The 25,496-nt window shown below is 32.7% G+C and overlaps 1 protein-coding gene across 1 annotated transcript in view; it reads right to left on the bottom strand.

Moving 5' to 3' along the window:
- LOC114327466 (uncharacterized) overlaps positions 1–25,496 on the bottom strand; it is a 713,641-nt gene that overhangs the window by 89,891 nt on the left and 598,254 nt on the right. The window contains exon 11 of the mRNA XM_050649213.1: positions 23,481–23,621. Coding sequence (XP_050505170.1) covers positions 23,481–23,621 — 141 coding nt within the window. The remainder of the gene's footprint in view (positions 1–23,480; positions 23,622–25,496) is intronic.

Below are 25,496 nucleotides of genomic sequence, written 5' to 3'. Positions count from 1 at the left end.
TTATCGCCTCCTTTGTGTATAGGAATAATTATTGCTGTCTTAAGGCAGCTTGGAAAAACTCCAGTTTCGAATGACCTGTTTATTAAGGCAGTAGGATGGTTTAAAGTGCAATCAGGTAGAGCAGAAAACATTTTAAGAGTGAGGCCATCAGTCCCAGATGACGATTTATTTTTAATGTCATTTATTGTAGAGCGTAGTTCACCTAATACTATGGGTGTAAAAAAGAAACTATTTACATTCTTATGCGAAAGATATGAAATCGGATCCTGAGAAAGAGGTATAGTATTTGTTAAATTTTTTGCCACATTTACAAAGTAATTTTTCAGCGTCTCAGGAGAAGTCGGGATTGTGGTGGGAGAAGAAGTCTTATCTCTCAGTTCATTTACGATAGACCACGTTTCCTTAGCAACATTACCTGATTTAGCCAGCCTCGCATTATAATAAATTTCCTTGGCGGCCTTTATGGCTTTATGGTAAATTTTCCTGTAAAGCCTAACGTAATCATGGAAGGATAGTTTGTCCGAGAATTTTTTTAGGTATGATAACGAGCGCATGTTCTTTGAAGATATACGTAGACCTCTAGTTGATCAGGGTTTACGATGTTTAGTTTTGATGGGCCAAAGAGGAAAGGATTCGTATGCCAGACCAGACAATAGCTTTATGAATCTAGAAAACTCGATGTCGACATCAACAAAGCGGAAGTCCCAGTCAGTTGTTTCTGTTTGACATAGGTGTTTAAATGTTAGAAAATTTTGTTCTCCAAAGACACGGAACAATTTTCGTTGCGTGTTTTCACTAATACTGCTTCATGATCAGAGAAACCTGAGTTGAAAACAGTACAGTCAGTAGAATTTGGAGCCAAAGACGATACGACATAGTCAATGATACTAGAGCTAGTTTTAGTTATTCTGGTTGGAGAATTTACATGCATACCTATACCAAAGGAATCAAAAATAGAATGAAAAGATTCTTGAGCAGCACACACACTGGAGTAGTCAATATTTAGATCGCCACATAGAATTAATTTACTTTTTGAAGGAATAGATTCTAGCAAGCTAAGTAGTTGTTGTAAGAAAATCTGCACATCCGCATCGGGAGTTCTATAAATACAAATAATAGAGAGGTCAGAAGATTTCTGATAAATAATGGAGAATTCAAATACTTTTTCAATTAATAAATTATCAAATTTGGCCACTGCTGAAAAGTCATTTTGTGTAGACATAATCAAAGTACCCCCATGAGATAATCTACTCCTGTTAAATCTGGATATAATAGTGTAATTTTTAATAAACACAGGTTCATCAACATTTAACCAATGTTCAGTTATGGCAACAATCTCAGGAAAATTTAGCTCTTCTAGTAATAGAAGTAATTCATCAGTTTTGTGTCTTAAGGACTGAATGTTAATAAGAAATAAACTTAGCTTGCTATCGTCCAAATTGTCAGAAGGCGCTTGACCTTCCGTACGCGTCAATTAATTTAAAAAAAATTTTTGCTAGATGGGGAATTACTCGAAAAATATTTATTCTGACATTCTCTAATTTTCTGGAGTCGGAGGCGTGTCTCAGTGGAAAAGAAGGTTCCAAAAGCCGAAAGATCTGCTTCAACTTCAGCAGTACTAATACCGTAAGCCTCATGGAATCTGTGATACAGCTTACGCAGGGAATCCACGTCAGTAGGGAGTCCCTCTATTATTTTCTTACTCTATATTTTATTGTATTTTAATAATTTTTTTCCACAAAAATCATACTAATTTGATTATTGTTTGTGAAATATTGTTTAAACAATTGCATAGGTTTAAAAATAATAAACTTTTATTCTCAAGTTAAAATATATGAACAATGAAAGTTTTTGCTAAAAAACTGTAATTTCGAAGGACAGAGTATGTGTTTTTATTTTGCACTAAACAAATTTATTTATTTATATCGAAATGTACTATAAAATTAAAATTTATCAATCATTATCAAAGGTCATTGGAATGCCCAATTCGAGCAAACGTATCCGCTGTCCTGCGCGTAGTTCCAAAAATTAATGTTTATTTAAATGTTTTTTTATTTTAAACCGATTTTAATATTGCAAATTGCAAGTAAAAGGCACAGTGTTCTTCTATATGTAAAAAAATTTAACTTGCTGTCTGCATTATGTTCAGTCTTGCAACATTTTGAAAAAATGAATTTTTTTTGCGAAAGCTGGATTGCAAAATTTATTTTGCAAAATCCATTGAACCGATCTTAATGAAATTTAGAGTATTATTTTATTATATCATACAATTTTTCAGGGCAAAATATGAAGGTCCTAAGTGCAGCATACATGGTTGAAAAATGTAAAATGCGAATACTTGTTTTTTTTTATGGTTTTTTCGCAATTATTACTATTTTGCAACAAGGGTGACAATTTTTAAATTTTTAACTAATGCTATATTGTAGGAAATTTAATTATGCAACTTTTACGTTAGTCCAATTTTTCTCGAAAATGAATAGTTTTAAAGTTATAATCAACAAACAAAGAAAAAAATAGAATTTTTCCTTCATTTTTTGACATTTTGAATATTTATACAATGTTCCGGACCTTTTCGAGTGGGAGGATAACTCAAATATTATTATATGAGCTATTTTCAAGCAATTTCTGCAAAAAATATGAGTCACCTCTTCACATCCAAATGTACTAATATTTTTCCAGATGCGCCCTGCTCTATAGAGCTACGTTGATACTATTTACTGCTCTAATGTTGTACTACATTATTTCCCTACATTCGGAATAAAAGTGACGTCGATTGTATCAATAAGTTACGTGATGTTGATAACGAATATATATGCATTATCTACAATGTCCTGCTGTCACGTAGCGAGTTGTAATTATACACATATGGAAATAAGTAAAATATGTATATTGTAAGAGCGAAGCATACCTATTAAACAATGTTTGTTTAATTACAAGATATACAACATGATGACCACACTGATGACAACTCAGATTAAACAAAGCGACAACCTCGGCTTTGTTTGAAAAAATGTTTCCAAGAAACTCTTTTCCATAATCACATTCGTAATAGTGCAGCCGATATGTGAAACAATTGTGCATTTGTTGATAGAAGCATACATATAAATTGGACCACATATACTACACATATAAAGGTTCAAATTTAGATGGGAGGCCATCTCAGATTTTGCCTTTTACAAAAATATATATATGTGACTAATAGCACGATAACTTTTGAAAGAAAGGTCCGCTTTTAACCAAATTTGGTATATAGGTTCTTTTTGTGATGTGTAAAATTAAGATCTTGAACCGGAAGAATCAGTTTACCAGAAGTTGTGTTTTTCCTGGTTTTTTATGTAAAAGTATGTTGTTTTTATTTCAATTATTTCACTTTGTATATATTAATTTTTCAAAAAGGCAATAACGCCATTGAAAAGAGAGTAAGAATATTTTTTAGGAAATATTTTGAACTTTCTAGTTATGTTAATTACCATCTAATAAATGCATAACTTATTTTCACATGTACCTATGTGCGTCAGATTCGTGCAAATATTATAAGAATTATTGTGCATTTAATGGTAGAAGCATATAATTTGGACCACATACACTACACATACAAAATTACAAATTTAGATATGAGGCCATCTCAGATTTTGCCTGTGACAAAAACGGCGCGCATTCAAACTCGCGACTATACATATGTGACAATTATACACGATAACTTTTGAACGAAAAGTCCGATTTCAACCAAATTTGGTATATAGGTTCTTTTTTTAATGTATAAGATTGAGCTTTTGAACCGGAAGAATCGGTTTACCAGAAGTTGTGTTTATCCTGATTTTTTGTAAAAATATGTTGTTAATTTTTTCAATTCTTTCATCCTGTATATATTAATTTTTCAAAAGGGTAATACCGGCATTGAAAAGAGCGTAAAAATATTTTTTAGGTAATACTTTAAACTCTTTAGTTATATTAATTACCATTCTTTCTTGTTGGAACTTACCACGTTGAGAAGATAAGTTGTGAATTATTTAAAATTCTCTCATCTTGATTTCCTCGGCATCCTGTTTGATTTATAAATTTTTAAAATCTTAGGAGGTGTAACCAAAGAAAGTATTCCAGCTGATGTCAATCTAGTGGTATGGAGACGATATTTATTGTCGTTTTTTGTGCTACTTCGATTGATAACTTACTTTGTTTTTCGGTAGATGGCTCTAATTCATCCGTGACATTTCTTTCTTTGCAATTCGGAAGGGCCCAAAGTATGATATGTGGAGAAATCGGAGAGAAGAGGATATGGGACCACTGATGAGGGGGGAAAACCTCCGAAACCGGTATAGACTCTTCCTGGACTCTCCGATTTAACCAGAGTATTATGCAGCTGCTGCATTTTCGTGTTGCAAAGAAATTGAAAATGTTTATACATTTTTAATTCATTTACTCTTTTGTAGGAATATTAAGGAATCTTTCTTGTTGGAACTTACCACGCTGAGCAGATGAGTTGTGAATTATTTAAAATTCTTTCATCTTAATTTCCTCAGCATCCTGTTTGATTTATAAATTTTTAAAATCTCACGAGGTGTAACAAAAGAAAGTATTCCACCTGTTGTCAACCTGGTGGTGTGGAGATGATATTTATGAACTTACTTTGGAATATTAGACTTGAAAATGTTGTTCAATCTACCAAAGGCAGCCCATGTGAGACCTATCCTTCTTTGTATTTCAGTTGCCTGATCAGTGGCGTAGCGTGAGTGTCGGTTGCCCGGGGCGGAAGGCAATTTTGTCGCCCTCTTATTTAGGTATTTTAATTTAATGTATAAGTACTATACATTACATACATTAACTATAGAGAACTTTTCGGCGAGAACAGTCACCATTATTTTGCACTATAGAGGTTAGATTTTAAATAAAAAATTTATCTAAGTTTTACAATCACGTTTATTAATACAAAAATTCTTTTACTTTAACCAATTAGATACATTGATATAACTTAGATACCTATTACTTAAGATTAGGTACACCTTGACGATCGACAAGATTAAATAAAATTAATTTTTAATTAGAACTAGAACGATACTATAATGTTATATTTTTATTTTTATTGAAAAGTGATATGCGTATTTGTTAGAATTAAAAACAAAAATTCCTTTTCAATTAAAAATGTATAAGTCTACTTTTTTTTAAGAGCAAAGTCTTTTGTTGCACCGTCAATGTCTATCTCATCACACGCCTCTTGCTCAATAGACAAAATAGCCAAATTGGTTTGTCTTAGAGTACTCATTGTCGATCTTAAATAATTTTTAATCAATTTCAATTTTGAAAAACTCCTTTCACAGCTGGCATTGCTTATAGCAACTGTGAAAAATATTCGGAACATTATTAAAATATTGGGCAGACTATATTCCAGCTTGGATTTACCAATAAATTTAAATAATTCAAGTGAGTCTGCAGTAATCAATTTATTTTCATTGCCTGTAACAGTAATGAAAGTCCGCAGTCGAAGTCTTTCCAGCTTGAAGTCCTGCTCGTCGATTTCGTCAGTTGCGTAGTCTAGATTACATTCAGTGGTTTCTGGATCTAATAATATAGCCGGCGTTAGATAAGCAAACTTATCCGTTAAATTCTATAGCTGTTGAAAATGCTCACGAAGTTCTACAATAACTTTATCTAACGAAGAAAACAGCTTTCGTCTCAACTCATTTTTACAAGACAAGTTAGCATCTCTAGATCCGTCATCAAAAATATGCTTTCTTGTTATGCGTCCTCGAGGTTTTATGGAAGTTCCAAGTTCTTCACAAATATTTTTTGCATAACCTACAGCGCCATTTGCCAATTCCTCTCTTTTCTCTGTCAATATCATCTGCAAAGCATTTACTTTCTGAGTAATCAATTTTATGTCAAGTCCCCTTGTTTGTAAATATTTTTGTGCATCATTCACTTCACGTAGCACCAGTTGCCACATGCCCAAAAAACAAAGAAAAGAAAATGACTGTATCGAAACTACATAGTAAAGCACCTGCATCTGTCCTAGTGTTTAAGCTTTTACCTGCCTCTGTCAGCTTTTCCAAAGTGACGAGAATGTCTTTGTAATGATGCCATGTCACATTTACGGCATCGTCTCTTGCACAACATCGTGTGTCTTGACCCCTTTTTAAGCTTTTGCCTGTAGCTGCTATCAGAACTTCCTAACGATGTTTCGATGAGCAAAATAAAGAATAGCAACGTTCTAAAGTGTCGACAAAAGTTACTGAATCCACTTCAACTGAAGCAGCGTGTAAACAAACTAGGTTTAACCAATGATTTGAGAATGGTCTGAATTCAGCTTTAAATTTTCAACTTCTTAAATTATTTGCTGAACTCCTGAATACTTTCCAGTAATAACAGCCGTGTTGCTTGGCTTGCTATCATATATTTGGCCTCCACAGTTGCTTATATCTAGGCCATCAGTTTGAATCTTGTCCAAAATCATCTTTGAAATTCCTTCAGCAATTTTGTCTTTAGTTTCCATGAAATCTATAAAAGATTCCATTACATTTACTTCCTGATTTTCAATTACTACGTATCTTAATACCTGACTTGTTTAATATTTATGAGAAAGATCTGAAGTGTTGTGGAATATAATTGAATAATACTTAGCCTTTTTTATTTGTCCGATGATATGTTGGCGAACATTATTTCCCAAAATGGCAATAAATTCGTTTTGTATTTGTGGTGACAAATACGTTATTGAAACTTTGCCACACATTTTAGACCTTACAAGATGTTCACGAAGTACAGGATCGTACTTTTCAATTAAATTCACCAATTCTAAAAAGTTTCCTCTCTTGGTACTGGTATCGTTTTCTATATGTCCACGTTGTCAAATTTTGTTTGACAAGTATTTTATCATATCAAACATTTTGATAAGAATTTCCTGCTTTTTTTTATTTCTTTTGCCATTATGTATTGCTCTTTTTTGTCAATAGTCTGTCCTTTTTTAAGTCTGTTCTCCAACTATTTCTACTTGCAATAATTTTGGATGTATAGTGCACTTGATTCGTGACTTGAAACCATAGGATTTAATTTCCACCAAGTATTAAATCCATCGGATGAGCAAAATTTAAAACCATTCGTTGCATTTACGTTCTCAAATAAACGATAACAAAAGCCAGTAACTACAAAATATCATTCAAAGAAAAGGAATTCCCCGAATTCATCACAAAATAAGTAATGAAAAATTCCGTGCTCCTTTCAATCGGTCAGAATTTGTAGTTGCGATAAAAATATAAATTGGTCCAAATATTTACAAAATATTTTTATTATTTATTGTTAAATTTTGCCGCCCCCTAAAAAGTGCCGCACGGGGCGAGCCGCCCCTGCCGCCCCCACTACGCTACGCCACTGTGCCTGATTATCTCGGCCTAAAATAATCTTATGCTCTAGATCAGCGGTTCTCAATCTTTTTGTGTCATGTACCACCAAATACTTTTTATTATTTTTGGTACCACCTAACTGAAATACATATCTAACTAGGTGATCTAATTAACTATAATAGTGGTGCTGATTTTGGCTGTTTTTGCGTTTTGTGTACCACCTCAAAAAATGAAATGTACCACCAGTGGTACATGTACCACAGATTGAGAACCGCTGCTCTAGATATATGTAAACTATTACTTGATCATCAGACCAATAATAACATACACGGCAGAAACACGACTGACAGAGAAAGAATAAATAGAATGCTAGAAACAGCAGAGATGAGAACCCTCTCGATGGTAAGACACTATGAGACAGAACTCGAAGTATAAATTAATACGACGGATATGCAAAATGGAGAACATCAAGAACTAGGAAAGAAATAAAAGAGTAAAATGGAACGATTATACACTTATACGTATATAAGCCGAATTACAACAAATAGGGTAGATACCTAGTAAAGAGGGCGAGAGACGGTTCCCAATAGGAAGACGATCAGTGGGAAGACCACGAAAACCATGGAACGACCAGGGCAAATTAGGTAAATTGACGCGGCCTTAGGCAATTCTATAGTAGCCGCCCTTCAAACATGTACCATTTTTGAGAAAAAAAAAATTATTATATTTAAATAAGAATATACCAAAAATGGATTTAAACTACGATGTTTATATATCTATACTTAACAGAAAAAATTGTCATTCCAGTTCGATCACATCAGAGACTTCCTTTCAAAAAGAGACTTTCAAAAAAAAAGTCTTGACAAAATCGACAAATTGTTATAACACGTTCTTGCGCCATACTTGATGGGAAGTTATTTTTAATTCTTGACATTTTCGAAAATGACCTTTCAGCGGACACGTTGGCAACTGGGATGCACAAATAAATGTGCAAAGCAATGTCAAAATTAGGGAAAATATCTTTCAATTCACTTAGTGCAGTCACTGCAGGTTTTCACCTCCGATTTCATTGAAACTTTATTGATTTTTATGAAAATTGGTAAGTAGTTAGAGCAGAGGTTCCCAACCAGTATGCCGTGCCACACTGGTGTGCCCTGAAGTCCACGTAGGTGTGCCGCGAAATTTGATTATACTCACTATCATTATAGAGATTATTTACCCAAGTGTGCTGTGGCTGAACCAGTTTTTAAGTTAGTGTGCCTCAAGCTAAAAAACGTTGGAAACCGCTGATTTAGAGGATACCTCAATAAAAGTGACATGATGCCAACTTGCGCTTTTACCGTGGAGGTGGATGCCACCCCTTCTCGGGGGTGAAATTTTTTTAATGATACCATAAATCGATAGAGAGACAAATTCTAAGCAAAATTTGTAATATAAATCAAAAAAGTTATTAATATAAATCAATACTTTTTGAGTTATTAAAGATCAACAATTTTATTTTTTCGTAAAAAATGCATATTTTAAAGCTGTTTTTCACGAATAACTCAAAAACTGTAAGCTTTTACAAACAAGTTATTATTACCAAAATTGAATATAATAAAAAGCTGAATACTTAAAGAACTAAACTTATGTTAATTCAAAGTGAGTTATGGGTAATTGAATTTATATTTTTTTTGACGAGTACTCAAATCTAAGTATTAAAGCTTAAATAACGGGAAAACGATGCATTTTATAAAATATACCTGCTAAGCACTTGTCAAAGTACTTCGGAGTACCTATCAAATTAGCTGCAGTAGAATTTAATAGCATCACAATTAAGCAAGTTATGATGAAAATAGGAGAATCCTTTTAGGAAAAAGTGAAAAATAAAAATTTATTATTTTCCAAAAAAATAAAAATTTATAGTAATCCTTAGAAGAATTTCTTTATATTAGCATAAGTAATGATTTCAACAATTTTGAACGGTTTAGAATGCATATTTTTGAAAAAAAGATGTAATTTAAAAAAAAATCATAATTTATAAGATTATCGTAATTTTCATTTTCTTTTGATAACTCCAAAAATACTCATTATACGTAAAAAGTGATATATGTATAACCAAATTTTAGTTTTTTCTGTATTAAATATTTTACCTTTTTACTATTTCTGTAGGGTAAAAAATAACCGAGATAGAAACGTTTAAAGCTTAAATTTTGCTGCGAGGACCATGTAACCAGGGCCATTTAACCTTTTATTTTTTAAAAAGTAAGGGGTCCAAAAGATTAAATTCAACGTGTTTTAATAGCCATTAAAATGAACTTTCAAATAGTTTTTAGGCAAACCTGACAAACTCCGTTAAGGCTCTCTTAACGGAGTTATTTAAAAAAAAACAAATAAATTTTTTGGAAATTTTTTTAAATGATACATTTTGAAAAATATTTGGTGCATATATTTTAATGCTATCTACTTGTTCGGGGCTCATTTGATAGATATTTTTAAGTACTTTGACAAATGTTTAAGAAGGTTATGTTTTATATTAAATGCATCATTTTCCCGTTATTTAAGCTTGAATACTTAGATTTGGGTACTCGGCAAAAAAATATACCTACATTCAATTACCTATAACTCACTTTTAGTTAACATTAAAAGGTTTTTCCAGTAAGTTTATTTCATTTTTTGTTAGCTTCAACTTTGGTAATAATAACTTTTTTGTAAAATCTTATAGTTTTTGAGTTATTTATGAAAAATCGGTTGAAAACATGCATTTTTCTCACGAAAAATTAAAACCTTTGTGTAATAAAATTTTAATAACTTTATGTAACAAATTTTGCTTAGAATTTGTCCCTCTATCGAATTGTGGGGATATTTTTAATAAAATAATTTTCACCCACGAAAAGGGGTGCTAACCACCCCCAGGGTAAAAGAACAAGTTGACACAATGTCACCTTTGTTCCTTGAGATATCCTCTAACCACTCACTAATTTTCATGAAAATCAATGGAGGTTCAACGAAATCGGAGGTAATAGCTTATATCCACCTTCAGTGACTGCACTAACTCTTCTTTAAATATTAAGATACCAGGGGCGGCCCGTCGGGGTAGGCAAGGTAGGCGCCACCTACCCTCTTCAAATGTAGTACAATAATATAAATTATTAATATAAATTACTTATTTCAAAATTGTAATTTATAAATTTTGACACAATATCTACAATAAAATAGCAAAAATTATCCAAATTATTTTTAAAAGTATCCAAAAAATTTTCTCCGTAGTTATAATTATTGTACGCTCCTTGTAGTATCAGTAGTACTGTATAGATTCTATATTCTCCTTGGTCAGGCACTCGGGAACGTAGCCTGAAATAGAACGACGCCAACACCGAATTGACGTGCGATCTCTCTCTGTTTACGCGAGCAGGCCTGCTGCAGGTCTGCTCGTAGCGACCGTATTCTACGATTTTGAACGGGCGGATAGGCACAGGGTCTTATAGCCGGACCTACAAAATTTTATCAGTTGCTTCTCTTGTGTCTTGTGAAACTGTTTTAAAATAATTGTTTTTTGATTTTGGCTGTTATTAGTAGGTTAAGTATTGAATAAAACTAGGTAGGACAATTTAAATTTGTTTATGAAAACTGAATTATGTGTTATTAGAATATATAGATAATTAAAAATTTAAAGCGAGGTTAATTGTTAACTTATCAATTAATTCGAATAGTAAATTATTATTTGATACATAAATAAAATAAGTAATATTTGACGTTGTTGAAACGTAGGTGTGTTAGTTTTATTGGTGAAAAAACTTTAGTCATCGAATATGAATATTTTAAACGATGTAATATGCAGTTTGATCGAGACGCCTTTTTCAAGGCGCCAAAATCAAGAAAGATTAGTAATTATTTCAATGGGCCGGCCTTTACAAAATTTAACAATTTTATCCACAGATAAGACAAAAGACAATCAACCATTTTCGAGATCGTTTAAAACAATATGGTATGAAAATCATAAATGGCTAAGCGGAAGTTATTTTAAAAATTCACTTTTCTGTTGGCCTTGTCTGTTGCTCTCAAATTTGAAGCAAAATGTTTGGGTGAGTCAGGGATATTCAGATTTGAAAAATTTATCAGCTAGTGTAAAAAAACATGAATCTTCGAAAGAACATTTAAACAATTGCTTAGATTTAAAACGGTTAGAAAAAAATAAACAAACTACTGACAGTGCTTTCGCTGGACATATTTCTCTATCTAATAAGATATATAATGAAGAAATTGAAAAAGATTGAAGAATTTGAAGAAATTGATGTTACAATTCTTTTAGCAAAACAAGAACTTACATTTCGCGGTCGTGATGAGAGCCATAATTCTTCAAACATTGGTAATTTTAAAGAAATTTTTAATTTAGTATTTAAACGCGATCAGGAAATCCAGGATCATGTTAAAAAATAGAAGGGGTGTTCACGGGTTTGTCAAAAACAATACAAAATGATTTAATAGATTGTCTTGCCGATTACGTAAAAAATGAAATTTCGACAGAAATTAATGAAAGTCAATTTTTTTCTATACTAGCTCACGATACTACTGATATAACCGAAAAATCACAGTGTACTTTAACAATCCGTTTTGTTAACAAAGTTGGTCAGGTAACAGAAAGATTTTTAGGGTTTTTTGATGTTAGCGATAATAGATCTGCAGACGCTCTATATAGTTTAATTTCAAACGTGCTTGAGCCATATGATTACAAAAATAAATTAATTGCTCAATTTTACGATGGTGCAAGTGTAATGGGGCTCTTTAAACGGATTACAATCAAAAATTAAAGTAGATGCTCCAAAAGCAATTTTTACACATTGTTGCGCTCATAGATTACATTTAGTATTGCAAGACGGCTCAAAATGTATTACAAACTGTAGGATATTTTTTGTCGCCTACCCGAAGTATATGTGTAGCCTACCCGCATACGGAGGTCACGAGCCGCCACTGTAAGATACCTATGTCAATTGGTGATTTTATTGTGGTATCCCAATGACGCTTTAAGTGAATTCATTCATGTATGAATGATGTATCTTGGTCGTCTTTATTTTGTATCAGATTTTCAGCTTCTCTAATAATTTCTTCATTGCTTAATTTTGGTAAATCTGTTAATAACACGAAAACGTTGATAAATAAGTCGATAAGACTCCAGACGTCTATTCAGGTCTCTTATGAGAGTGTCGATTATAAATAGAATGTGTGGATTTTCATCTCATCACTAGCTGAAAAACTCGTCAAATTGAATTTTTATTTTTTCTTCCTTTCTTATTTCTTTATATGTTTTATTTGGGCAAAATTTTTTGGCTTTCTTGCATTAAGAGCATACAGTAACGATGTAATTTTGAGTATTTTGTCGAGATATTTGGCACACGACATATTCGTAATATAATAATACTCTGGGCAAATTAGCAAAATTCATGGAAAAGTTATTTACCAGCAATTTTATTGCTGGAATCGAATTATAAGATCATATATATTAATAATATAGGTATGCAAAGTCCGCAGATAGTGTGCTACTTTTTTTATAAACAAAATGGCGCCGACAAATCGTATTTTTTTCAATTATTGCTCTATAACTCCGAAGATTTTCATTTCACAACCAAAACACCTTAATAAAAATTCACCGCAATTAAATTCTGCATATACACATATTTTTCACTATTTGCTCCGACGAAAATTTTCGTCGGAAAATGCGGGTTTTCCTAACAAAAACTCTAATTTTCAAATAAAGTTTTAGGTAAGTAATTATTAATCAATAATTAAATAACTTAGTGACATCAAAGCTTTCTTGGTATAGATTGTAATTCCAGAAGCCGGTGAAAATTAAACGAATATTTTAGCAACAATTCAATTGTTAATTAACAAATTACGATCGCAATAATAACCAAAATAAGCATGATACATTGATCAAACTTATAAAGATTATAAAGATGAGATGCTTATTTAATATTTTATCGACAAAATATAAATTTATTTTTTGCATAATCTTCAAATTTTGAAAAAAAAATAGTTATAATACGTTGGTCTAATTAGTAAAGTACAAAGAAAGGATATTTACCAGCAATTTTATTGCTGGAATCGAATTATAAGATCTTATATATTATTAATATAGGTATGCAAAGTCCGCATATAGTGTGCTACTTTTTTTATAAACAAAATGGCGCCGAAAAATCGTATTTTTTTCAATTATTGCTCTATAACTCCGAAGATTTTAACTTTACACCAAAAACACTCAAATAAAAATTCACCCAAATTTAATTCTGCATAGAGGCATGTTTTTGCCGATTTGCTCCGACGAAAATTTTCCTCGGAAAATGTGGGTATTCCCAACAAAATTTCGAATTTTCCAATAAATTTTTTGGGCCAGTAATTATTTATCAATAATTATATAGCTTGGTGAAATAAAAGCTTTCTTGTTATAGATTATAAATTCAGAAGCCGGTGAAAATGAAACGAATATTTTAGCAACAATTCAATTGTTAATTAACAATTTACAGTCGCAATAACAAGCAAAATAATCATGAGACATTGATCAAACTTAGAAAGATTATAAAGGTGTGATGCCTATTTAATATTTTGTCGACAAAATATAAATTTTTAATTTTTTTGCATAATCTTTAAATGTTAAAAAAAATTTTTTAAACAAATTAGCATTTCTCAGAAATTGTTTATTATATTCTAATTAAAAAAAAATACTTACAATGAGTATTTCATCGGTCTTGAAAATGAATACTTTAAAAAAATTTTCCAACCATTTGCAAAAAAGTTATGAAACAGCAAAATAATTATACGAAATCTCCGTTGTTTATAATTTGTTTTAATTGTTTCAAAGCTTAAAAGTGAGTCTATGGTACAACCTAATTACTCACAAAGAATGTCAAAAATTAGTGCAATGGTTATATTTTAATCAAAGATTAAAAATACATTTTTTTTGTAATTTTTAGCGCAAACGTAGGCCTGATACAGAGTCGGAGCTAAAATGTTCACTCGAAGCGACTGACACGCAGCATGCATTATTTATTAAAGTGTATATCACGCGGCCGGTCGTCGCTCCGAGTGAAAATTTTAGCTACAGTACTGTGTTACTCTACTTTCGCGCGTGTAAATTACAAAAAAATATATTTATAATCTTTAATTAAAATATAACCATTAAACTGATAATCAATATTTATTTGTAAATAATTAGCTTGTTCTTTAAACTCACTTCTACGCTTTGAAATAATTAAAAAAAATTATAAACACAGTAGTCATCGTATGTTTACTTTGCTATTTCATAACTTTTTTACAAATGGTTCCAAAAAAGTTTTAAAGCATTAATTTTAAAGGTATTTAAAATGCGCATTTTAACTATTTTTTAAAATTATAATATAATAAAAACTTTCTGAGAAACGTTAATTTGTTTATAACAATTTTTTTTAAACATTTAAAGATTATGCAAAAAATAAAAAATTCATATTTTGTCGACAAAATATTAAATAGGCATCTCATCTTTATAAGATTTCAAAGCTTGATCAGTGTATCATAATTATTTTGGTTATTATTGCGACCGTAAATTATTAATTAACAATTGAATTGTTGCTAAAATATTCGTTTAACTTTCATCAGCTTCTGGAACTATTATCTAAACCAAAAAGGCTTTTAAGTCACCAAATTATTTAATTATTGGTAGATAATTACTTATCTAAAACTTTATTTGAAAATTAAAGATTTTGTTGGGAAAACCCGCATTTTCCGAGGAAAATTTTCGTCGGAGCAGATCGAAAAAACGCGTCTCTATGCAGAATTTAATCACGGTGAATTTTTATTTGAGTGTTTTTGTTGTAAAGTTGAAATCTTCGGAGTTATAGAGCAATAATTGAAAAAAACACGATTTTAGTGCGCCATTTTGTTTTTAAAAAAAGTAGCACACTATCTGAGGACTTTGCATACCTATATTATTAATATATAGGATATTATAATTCGATTCCAGCAATAAAATTGTTGGTAAATAACTTTTCCCAAAAATGGCCTATTCTCCGATAAATCAGCCCAGACTATAAAGAATGGCGGTAAAGAGCCCGATTTCAGAAATATGTTAGTATGTGGCACATACAATAGTGCAAAAAGGAGTCTGTACCGCCATTAAGAAAGACAAAATACACTTTCTTCAAATAAACTTTTTTATCCCATTCCTAGATTTTGTGTCACACTGGATCTACTAAAAATCGATTTTCTATAACAAGAAATCGAACGTGACTGACTCGGCAACATTTCGCGCCTCTGATTATAAAAATTATTGTTTTTGACAGTATAAATGTCACTGTCAGTGTCGAATTACCGGCGCATTGTTGCCTCACTGTTGAAAGTTCGCAGAACTTTGGAAAAACAAAAATATTGATGACGCGCTACTGCTTATACGCGCTTTACTCTTAAAGTAATTTGAAAGAGCTTCATACTCTTTATTGATAGAACCCAGATCCATAATTTTTATATACAAATATTTTTTGTACAGTATTTTTGCCGCCCTCTCATAATGTGCCGCCCTAGGCAACTGCCTATATTGCCTAATGGATAAAGCTGCCCTGGGAACGACAACTTACTGGAGGCACATTGAAAAACAGGCAGTCATGTCTACACAAAATGAAGAAGAAGAAGAAGTGTTCATGTGTTCTATATTCTTTACCCTATATAGGTACCATTGTTTTTGGATATCTCATAAAATTAATATTGGAATCATGTACTTATCTGACGAATAGGGCAGAACTGTAATATAATTCAAACTTGAAGAGAACGAGACTTCCGAGAATATTCGAGGATACGTTGTCACGAATACAGAAAGGAGAGTTTAGAAGAGCTAAGACTTTATGTAAGTGGGATGGAAAATGACCATGGTTTAGTTTTAAACAAGTCAATGTTAATATCTGTGCTTATAGGCGAAATAAGGAACGTCTTTGAAAGTGTACGGTACATGCTAAAATAATGACTTGTTTTTTGCAATATGTACAATAAGTACATTTTTTTTGATGAGTCATAAGGATGCTGAAATAGCTATATGGAGATGGTGGTCAAACTCTGAATCAAATATAAACAAAACCTGCCTTGATCTTTTTTTTTATCTTTTTCATTTTTACTCAGTTTGAGTATTTAGAAAACTGTCTTTCGGTCCTTTTCCTTGACGAAGGGAAGGTAAATGCGTGGCCTAAGTGTCCTCTATTTGCTTTCTCCTACTTTCGTAGTCCCTTGTGATTATATATATATATATATATATATATATATATATATATATACCAAACAAATGAAATAGAGAATGTGGAAAAATCCCCTTACGAATAACTCACACATCCACCATTTCTGGCTGGGAAAAATTTTTCGAATAGAATCAAAGATCCAAACACCAGTTCTTAGAAATGTGTTTCGCCCTCTTCAACCTCCGTGGGCTCATCGGTAAAGATGAGAGGTTGAATATCTTTAGACACATTCCATCAAAAAACAACATCCGAGACATAGACATAACAGGAGCGTAAATCTACGCCCAACCTGAAAATGACAGTCTCAAGTTTTAATTCCCTAATTACTTTAGAGTAAGTAAGATAATGTTTATGAAAAAACAAAAGATGTAGATCTTTGAAACACACTCAGTGATCAAAAGATCCACAGGTACTGGTTTAACGACCACTCGTACGAAATCAAACAAATGAAATAGAGAATGTGGAAAAATCCCCTTACGAATAACTCACACATCCACCATTTCTGGCTGGGAAAAATTTTTCGAATAGAATCAAAGATCCAAACACCAGTTCTTAGAAATGTGTTTCGCCCTCTTCAACCTCCGTGGGCTCATCGGTAAAGATGAGAGGTTGAATATCTTTAGACACATTCCATCAAAAAACAACATCCGAGACATAGACATAACAGGAGCGTAAATCTACGCCCAACCTGAAAATGACAGTCTCAAGTTTTAATTCCCTAATTACTTTAGAGTAAGTAAGATAATGTTTATGAAAAAACAAAAGATGTAGATCTTTGAAACACACTCAGTGATCAAAAGATCCACAGGTACTGGTTTAACGACCACTCGTACGAAATCAAACAAATGAAATAGAGAATGTGGAAAAATCCCCTTACGAATAACTCACACATCCACCATTTCTGGCTGGGAAAAATTTTTCGAATAGAATCAAAGATCCAAACACCAGTTCTTAGAAATGTGTTTCGCCCTCTTCAACCTCCGTGGGCTCATCGGTAAAGATGAGAGGTTGAATATCTTTAGACACATTCCATCAAAAAACAACATCCGAGACATAGACATAACAGGAGCGTAAATCTACGCCCAACCTGAAAATGACAGTCTCAAGTTTTAATTCCCTAATTACTTTAGAGTAAGTAAGATAATGTTTATGAAAAAACAAAAGATGTAGATCTTTGATATATATATATATATATATATATATATATATATATATATATATATAATCGATAACCCTTCTACCCTAAGGTGTTGGGCACTCTTGTGATTATATATTGTAAAATCCGGAGATATGGGATGCAGCCAGAAAGCAGTTTATTAACGAAAAGTCTTGGATTTAAAATATTGTTTATTATATTTTTATTTCAATTATTCTAATTGTTTAAAAGGTAGTAAACTTTGCATCTGGGGCTTTTCGTTGTTTTCCTCGTAATACGAGAGATGTCGCTGAATTGCGTCAATACTTCTGAGCTTCACCGATGAGGCATAAGGATGCTGAAATAGCTATATGGAGATGGTGGTCCAACTCTGAATCAAATATAAACAAAACCTGTCTTGATCTTTTTTTATCTTTTACATTTTTTTTGTAATCAGATTCTCACTTCCATCTGATGTTAAGTTTGGGAGCATTGTTAAGGTGAAAAAATTTAAGAAATGTCGCAGGGTCAAAACAGGGCGGCTTTACCTTATAGTTAGTGGGCCTAAAGATTGTTTCTCAATGAAAATGTTTTAAATAATAGTAAGTATTATGACAATAAACATTACTATTGTTCCAGATAAAATGTTAACTTTAGCGGAGAACGATAATGTTATACCTCCAAAATACGCCGTTAAATTAATGTATTCTGCAAATTTAGAACCATCGTCTGAGCTACAACATTTCTGGGAAACTTCAACGTACTTTAATTCGAAATCATTTGATCAAACATCGACAAAACCATTCCGAGAAATATTTTTCATCGAGCCAAACGACACTGAAAACTGCGCACACAAAATGAGGGAGGTAGTATTCATAGTGTGATTGAAAGAGCATCACGTAATATTCCAGTCTACATATTCTCCTCATCAATGGTACACAATTGTCAGAACGGCAAAGAGGAACAACCCGTATAACGTTGTTGAATTAGACCAGGAAAATATATTTGATTTAAAAGAACTTCTAGGAAAAACATACGTCAATTGAGACAAGAATGAATCTAATGAGAAAGTTTACTGGAACAAATTAAGAATTTTACAAACCCGGCATGACTATCCAAATATGTATTGCGACGATGTGATGGTAGTTGCAGAAAGTGAACAAGACCTACAAAGTAATATGGAAATCTGGAATGAAACACTAAAAAGATATGGAATGATTAGGAGACAATCAAAAAATGAGCATTTCAATTGAGGAAAGAAAATTAGAACAAGTCGACATGTTTGAGTATTTGGGCACTAAGATAGAGGATTCAGGAGATGACGAAATGGAAATCAATTCAAGAATAGAAAAAGCTATGAAAACATACTATCTAATGAACAGGGGTTTAATAGGAACAAGAGAAATTTCACGGAAAACCAAGATGAATGTATACAAGACGATATTCAGACCAATCCTCACTTTCGGTTGCGAATCGTGGGCAGAAATAGGCAGAAAAGTAAATTACAGGCTACCGAACTGAAATACTTGAGAAGAGTGAGAGGAGTCACGAGAAGAGACAAAATTAGAAATAATGTAATGTAAATACGGCGACAAATTCGCATAGCAAAAGAAAATTGGTTAAAAGAAAAATGTGATGAAATAGAAACGCTACAACATAAACATGACAGCTTTAATGTACACAGGAAAATAAAAGAATTAACTAGACAGAATACAAACAAAATATACTAGTTGATGAAAAGGGAGACATAGTAATGGATACAGAAAACAAATTGTTGGTATGGACAAACTATATAGAACAGCTGCTTAACAACAACCGAGGCACAATAGGTAACGAATATTTCGTTGAAGAGACTGGACCAGAAATAACAGAAAGTGAAGTAAAACAGGGCATGTGAAACAGTGACAGGGATGTATATTGTCCCCATTATTGTTCAATAAATATTCAGAGCACATTATGAACCAAGCGCTAACGGACATAGACGAGGGAATACTTATAAACGGAGAACGATTAAACAACATAAGATACGCTGATGATACTGTCATTTTTGCAGACAGTCTTGAAGGTCTGCAGACACTTGTGTGCAGGGTGGCAGAAGTAAGTAGCAGGTTTGGGCTTGATTTTAACATCAAAAAAACCAAATACATGGTTATAAGCAAAAATAGGATATTACCTGGTCAATTACTAGTTAACCAACAACCTATAACACAAATCACCAACTTTTGTTATTTGGGTGCAAACTTAAATGAACAGTGGGACCAATCGACGGAAATTAAGATAAGGATCGAGAAGTCAAGATCAGCTTTCGTCAAATTGAAAAAATCTTTTACAGCCACGATATAAAATTGGAAAAAAAAAGTTCGTTTACTAAAATGCTACGTATTCTCCGTTCTTTTATATGGCGTGGAGTCATAGACCTTAACTGAAGCATCACTGAAGAGACTCGAAGCATTTGAGATGTGGTGCTTTAGACGCATATTGAGGATTTCCTGGATAGACAGAGTTACCAACGAAGAAGTTCTACATAGAATGGGTAAAGAGCGCGAACTAGTCGTAACCATAAAACGTCGCAAACTGGAATACCTGGGCCATATAATGCGCAATGAACAACGATATGACCTACTTCGGACCATACTTCAAGGTAAAGTGCATGGGAAAAGAGGTCCAGGACGAAGAAGAATATCCTGCATAACCTGCGAAAATGGTTTAACTTAACCACTACCGGACTTTTCAGGGCAGCAGTCAACAAAGTCAGAATAGCCATGTTAGTGTCTAACATCCGTAACGGATAGGCACCATAAGAAGAAGAAGAAGAAGTAAAACACACCATTAAAGAGCTGAAAACTGGGAAAGCTGTAGGACCGGACGAAATACCGACAGAAATATTGCAACTTATAGCCGACTGCAAAATATACATGTAATTGTAGAAATATTTAATATCATATACAGAACAGGTATATTACCTAAAGAATAGCTTCTATCAACATTCGTGATTATACCGAAAAAGAGAAACGCCAGACAATGTTGCGAACACCGTACCATCAGTCTAATGTGCCACATACTCAAAGTATTTCTAAAGATTATTCATCTTAGAATGTACAAAAAGTTATAACAAGACATTGGACAAACTCAGTTCGGATTTAGAAATGCTCAAGGAACCAGAGAAGCATTATTTGCAGTAAATGTGCTAATACAGAGATGTTTAGATGTAAACCAGGACATCTATGTCTGCTTCCTAGATTATAACAAGGCATTCGATACGTTGAAACATAATCCGTTAATAAAACTACTGAGAACAAAGAACATCGACACACGGGTTATAAGAATAATAAATAATCTGTATTATGAACAAGAAGCTGTCATAAGAATAAATAATTTAAACACCAATAAAATAAAAATCAAAAGAGGCGTTAGACAGGGCTGTGTCTTGTCGCCATCACTGTTTAATGCATACTCAGAAGAAATGTTCAAAAAAGCATTAGAAGATGAAGTAGCAGGCATAAAAATAAATGGCCTACCCATATGTGAAATTAGATACGCCGATGACACAATACTAATAGCAGAAACTATTACAGATCTACAAAGAATTTTAAATAAGGTTGTTGCAACAAGTGAAGAATTTGGTCTGTCACTAAACATAAAGAAAACGAAATTCATGGTTATATCAAAGAAGAATATTAGAAACATCAATCTACACGTAAATAATAAGACGATACAACGAGTTCAGAATTACAACTATTTAGGGACGAACATTAGTGAAACAAACGATTATACCAAAGAAATCCGAATTAGAATAGAAAAGGCTAGAAGTGCATTCACTAATATGAAACAAATATTGTGTAGTAGAGACCTCAGCCTAGATCTTAGAAAGCAAGTACTAAAATGTTATGTATTTTCTATTCTTTTGTATGGTGTGGAGACATGGACTCTCAATAAACAACGCCTCAATAGAGTGGAAGCATTTGAGATGTGAACGTATCGAAGAATGCTGAGAATCTCCTGGACAGACAGAATAACCAATGAGGAAGTACTAAGGAGGATACAGAACAGCAGGGAGATACTGGATTCCATCAAAATAAGAAAACTTCAATACTTGGGTCATATAACACGTGGTGACAGCTATGAACTCCTAAAATTAATTATGCAGGGAAAGATTCAAAGAAGGCGCAGCATAGGTAGGAGAAAAATGTCCTGGATGAGAAATCTCAGAGAATGGTTTGAATGCAGCTCAACTGAACTCTTTCGGGCTGTAGTATCGAAAGTGAGAATAGCAATGATGATTGCCAACCTTCGTTGCGGAGATGGCACGTAAAGAAGAAGAGGTGGGTTCTGTAGACCCTTGTTAATCCGAAGATTGAATGTTGCTGTTATTATTGATATATTAATCTAAAAATGCTTAATTTGTGGCTTGGCAAGGGCAAGAGACATATCGAAGCAGAGACGACCACCGACTAGATGGACGGATAATATAAAGCCCGTCACCACAAATTGGATACAAGATAGAAATATAGAAATATGTGGAGAATTTTACGGTAGGCTTACGTTTAGCAGTGGAAAAATATAGGCTACTTTATGAATAGGTTTATTTTAGCTCTTGATTATGATTGATAGGAATTTTTATGGCATATCTTTTCGACAATTATATTATTTTTTGCACGATTGATCATTTTTGACTGTTTACCGTGACAGATTTTACGTCAGTAGGTGACATTTACTATCAACTCGACGGTAAGTAATCCAACTCGACGGTAAGTACTCCAACTCGACGGTAAGTAATTCACTTACCGTCGAGTTAAAAAATCTCTTAATCTTAATTTATTTTTTGAAAGAATAAAGAAAACTAACGAATTATTTATTAATATCCCACTTGTTTGGGCTGTGGTTTCACTTCTAACAGAAACTCCTGCAGAATCGCATACATTAGTAGTATTACTAGTATTGCACAATATTTTTTCGGCAAAATCTATTTTATTTTGAAGAGAATCTTCTACATAGCTTTCTGCCACTGTCGATGAACGCCAACCTCCATGACCCTTTAATCCGAGGACATCAACACCTTTATTAGCCAAAAGCGTTTGCTGATGTCCTCCTGACCGAATGGCCAGTATAGTTCTCGGGATTAGGCAAATTTAAGAATTTGGCAATTTGAGAAGGCCAGCCCCCGATTGTCCCTTTCCCTATTACTTGAGCACAACATTTTCCTTTGGCGTATCTTAAGAACAAATGATTTGATTTTACTTGTAATGGACGAAGTTTTATATACTTTAAAATTATTGACCACTAAATAAAAACTCAATTCTCCATTGTTGTTATGCACCCTAGTTACTACCTAACAACCAAAGTATCTATCTTGATAAAATGAATGAAACTAGTCAATATGACGAAAATGTTTAATTTTATAATTTATAATGGTATCAATCGTGCAAAAAACGTTATAAGCATGTCGAACGTTAAGGGTAACCGATCTCAGGCAATAATTAGAGTCGTCGCTCCGCTCCTCCTCCAAACAATTGTCTTCGATCTGTATAAAACCCTTACCGTTCTCCATACTTAATATACTATTATTCTGTAAAAAATATTCAATCTCAATAATTTGATCAAAATTGTTCCAATCTCAGTGAATCTACTATAAATACGTTCATACCTACATAATTAAATGTATGAAAATACAATGTATATAAAATCAATGGGAAAAAATAGTAAAGACGGCAAACAAGCTAGACAACATGACCTGTATTGGTACATTTATTTACAGAGCATATTTACTTTAATTTTGTCACTTACAGTACTATTCTTTGATTTACATGCCGCTTGCAGTTCTTCCACGAATCGTGCATGTTTGGCATATTCCCATGGGTCATGGGTTCGAGGAAACTTGAAAGCACAGCAATGATACGGATAGGTAAGCCATGCTTCTTTCAAATACTAGAAAGAAAAATGATATTAGTATAAAACACAAAAAGGTATTTATGTATGTTTCAAAATATTTAAATGATCCTATGCAGTGATATAAAAAAAAGGTTTTACTTTTATTGTTTGATATCATATATTCGAAATAACCTTTATTTTTTATTATAATTTTTTTCCATTACCCCTTTTTTTCAACACGTAGCCTTAGCTTTGTTGTGATATTAGTAGAGAACGGATTTTATGCTAAACGCATATTGCTTGCATATTTCGCATATTTGAGAACTTTACCAAATTGCGCATATTTTTAAGGAAGCATGCATATTATATGTCTATTTAAAAACTTTTTTGTCCAAAAAAAAGATTCTAAAATGTTTTAATTCCACACAAAATATTCTACCACACACGCGGTCGTATCTTTTCGAGAACTACCTGAATTCAGCTCATTCACTGCCTTTTCGGTTTTCCTTAGAAAATACGCGATCTTTACCCACAAACTGCGCATAGTACGCCGTCATGAGACGATTGTAAGGAAGGTTTACCGGGAAATCCAAATTTTATTACATTCATTTAGTAGGTATAATTTTGGTGATTCTTTTAAATACCCTATTGTTAAGAGAATATTTACACCCCTAAAAAAGTATTTGTCAAAAGTTGTTTACGGGTCCAGTTGTACAGGAACAAATTACCGAATGTACCTTTACCTCCCGAACCAGTATTGACTAGGAAGGGAACTTAGTTGAAAGCTGCAATTTTTTATTCTGAGCATTTCGTCGCAATTAAGAACTTAAACAAGAATCTGAGAAAATCGGTTTAAAAATAAATTTAACAAATTGAACGCCATGTGAGTTGTATTTAACTCACGGCGTTGTTTGGCCCAGGCGCTCAGTGAGTTAAATATAACTCACATTAACATTGAGATTCTGAACGTGAAGTGTGGCGGTTAATGTGTCAAATAAAACAAAAGTGATGACAAATCAAAATATAACAATCGACTTAGGTGGAAGTGAGGTCGCCAGTATCGAAGAATTTAATATAGTATACCTAGGTCACACGATCAAACTAGTCAAACATAATTAAACGGCAGAGACAACTAGAAGAGTCCGAACGACTTCGGCAGCAATAGGAAGACTCAGGGATGTATTGAAATACAAAAAGATACCAATAAGTCTAAAGAAAAGACTATTAAACAATTGTGTTACCAGTTATGACCTATGGAGTGGAGACGATGACACTTACAGAGGTATCAGCCAATAGATTGAAATTGACACAGAGGGCGATCGAACGAGCTACGGTAAGAGTATCTTTGAGGGAACATAATACGAAATGAGGACGTGCGAAACAGAAAAAAGAGGGGAAGATGTAATTGGAAGAATGAAATGGAACTGAGTAGGCCACGTGGCACGACAAAACATCGAAAGGTGGACGAGAAACATTGTACAGCTGGTTAATAAAAAAACTGATACGACTCTTAAGGTGTATTTTGTAGAAAAATTATTTATATACTGTGATTTTGACAAAACACCGGTTTTCGGTTATACCGGATTTTTTTGCTTACGGTTTAACTTGGCGGTTATAACCGGCCAAAAAAACTGGTTTTTTTGAAAAACCGGTTTTTGGTTTTTTTAATCCAATAGGCTACAAAGTTACATTTAAAATACACTTTAGTTTGCGATACTCCATTCGACTCGATATCAATATGATCAAAATTAGTACTATCGAAAGAACATGTATTACTTTTAACACGTTTGTATATTTGTAGAATAAGTACATTTTAACTCATTTAATACTTCCTGTATGAGTGTATCATTTTGAAAACGTAGCGAAATTCTTGGAGATTCATATTCGTAATCAGTAATTCGATATTCATGGTCGAGCATTATTTTTGGTAAT

The sequence above is a fragment of the Diabrotica virgifera genome, chromosome 4 (assembly GCF_917563875.1).
Source record: "Diabrotica virgifera virgifera chromosome 4, PGI_DIABVI_V3a".
Classification (NCBI taxonomy): domain Eukaryota; kingdom Metazoa; phylum Arthropoda; class Insecta; order Coleoptera; family Chrysomelidae; genus Diabrotica; species Diabrotica virgifera.
Note: the sequence above shows the minus strand (reverse complement) of the source record. Positions and strands in the feature narration are given on the sequence as shown.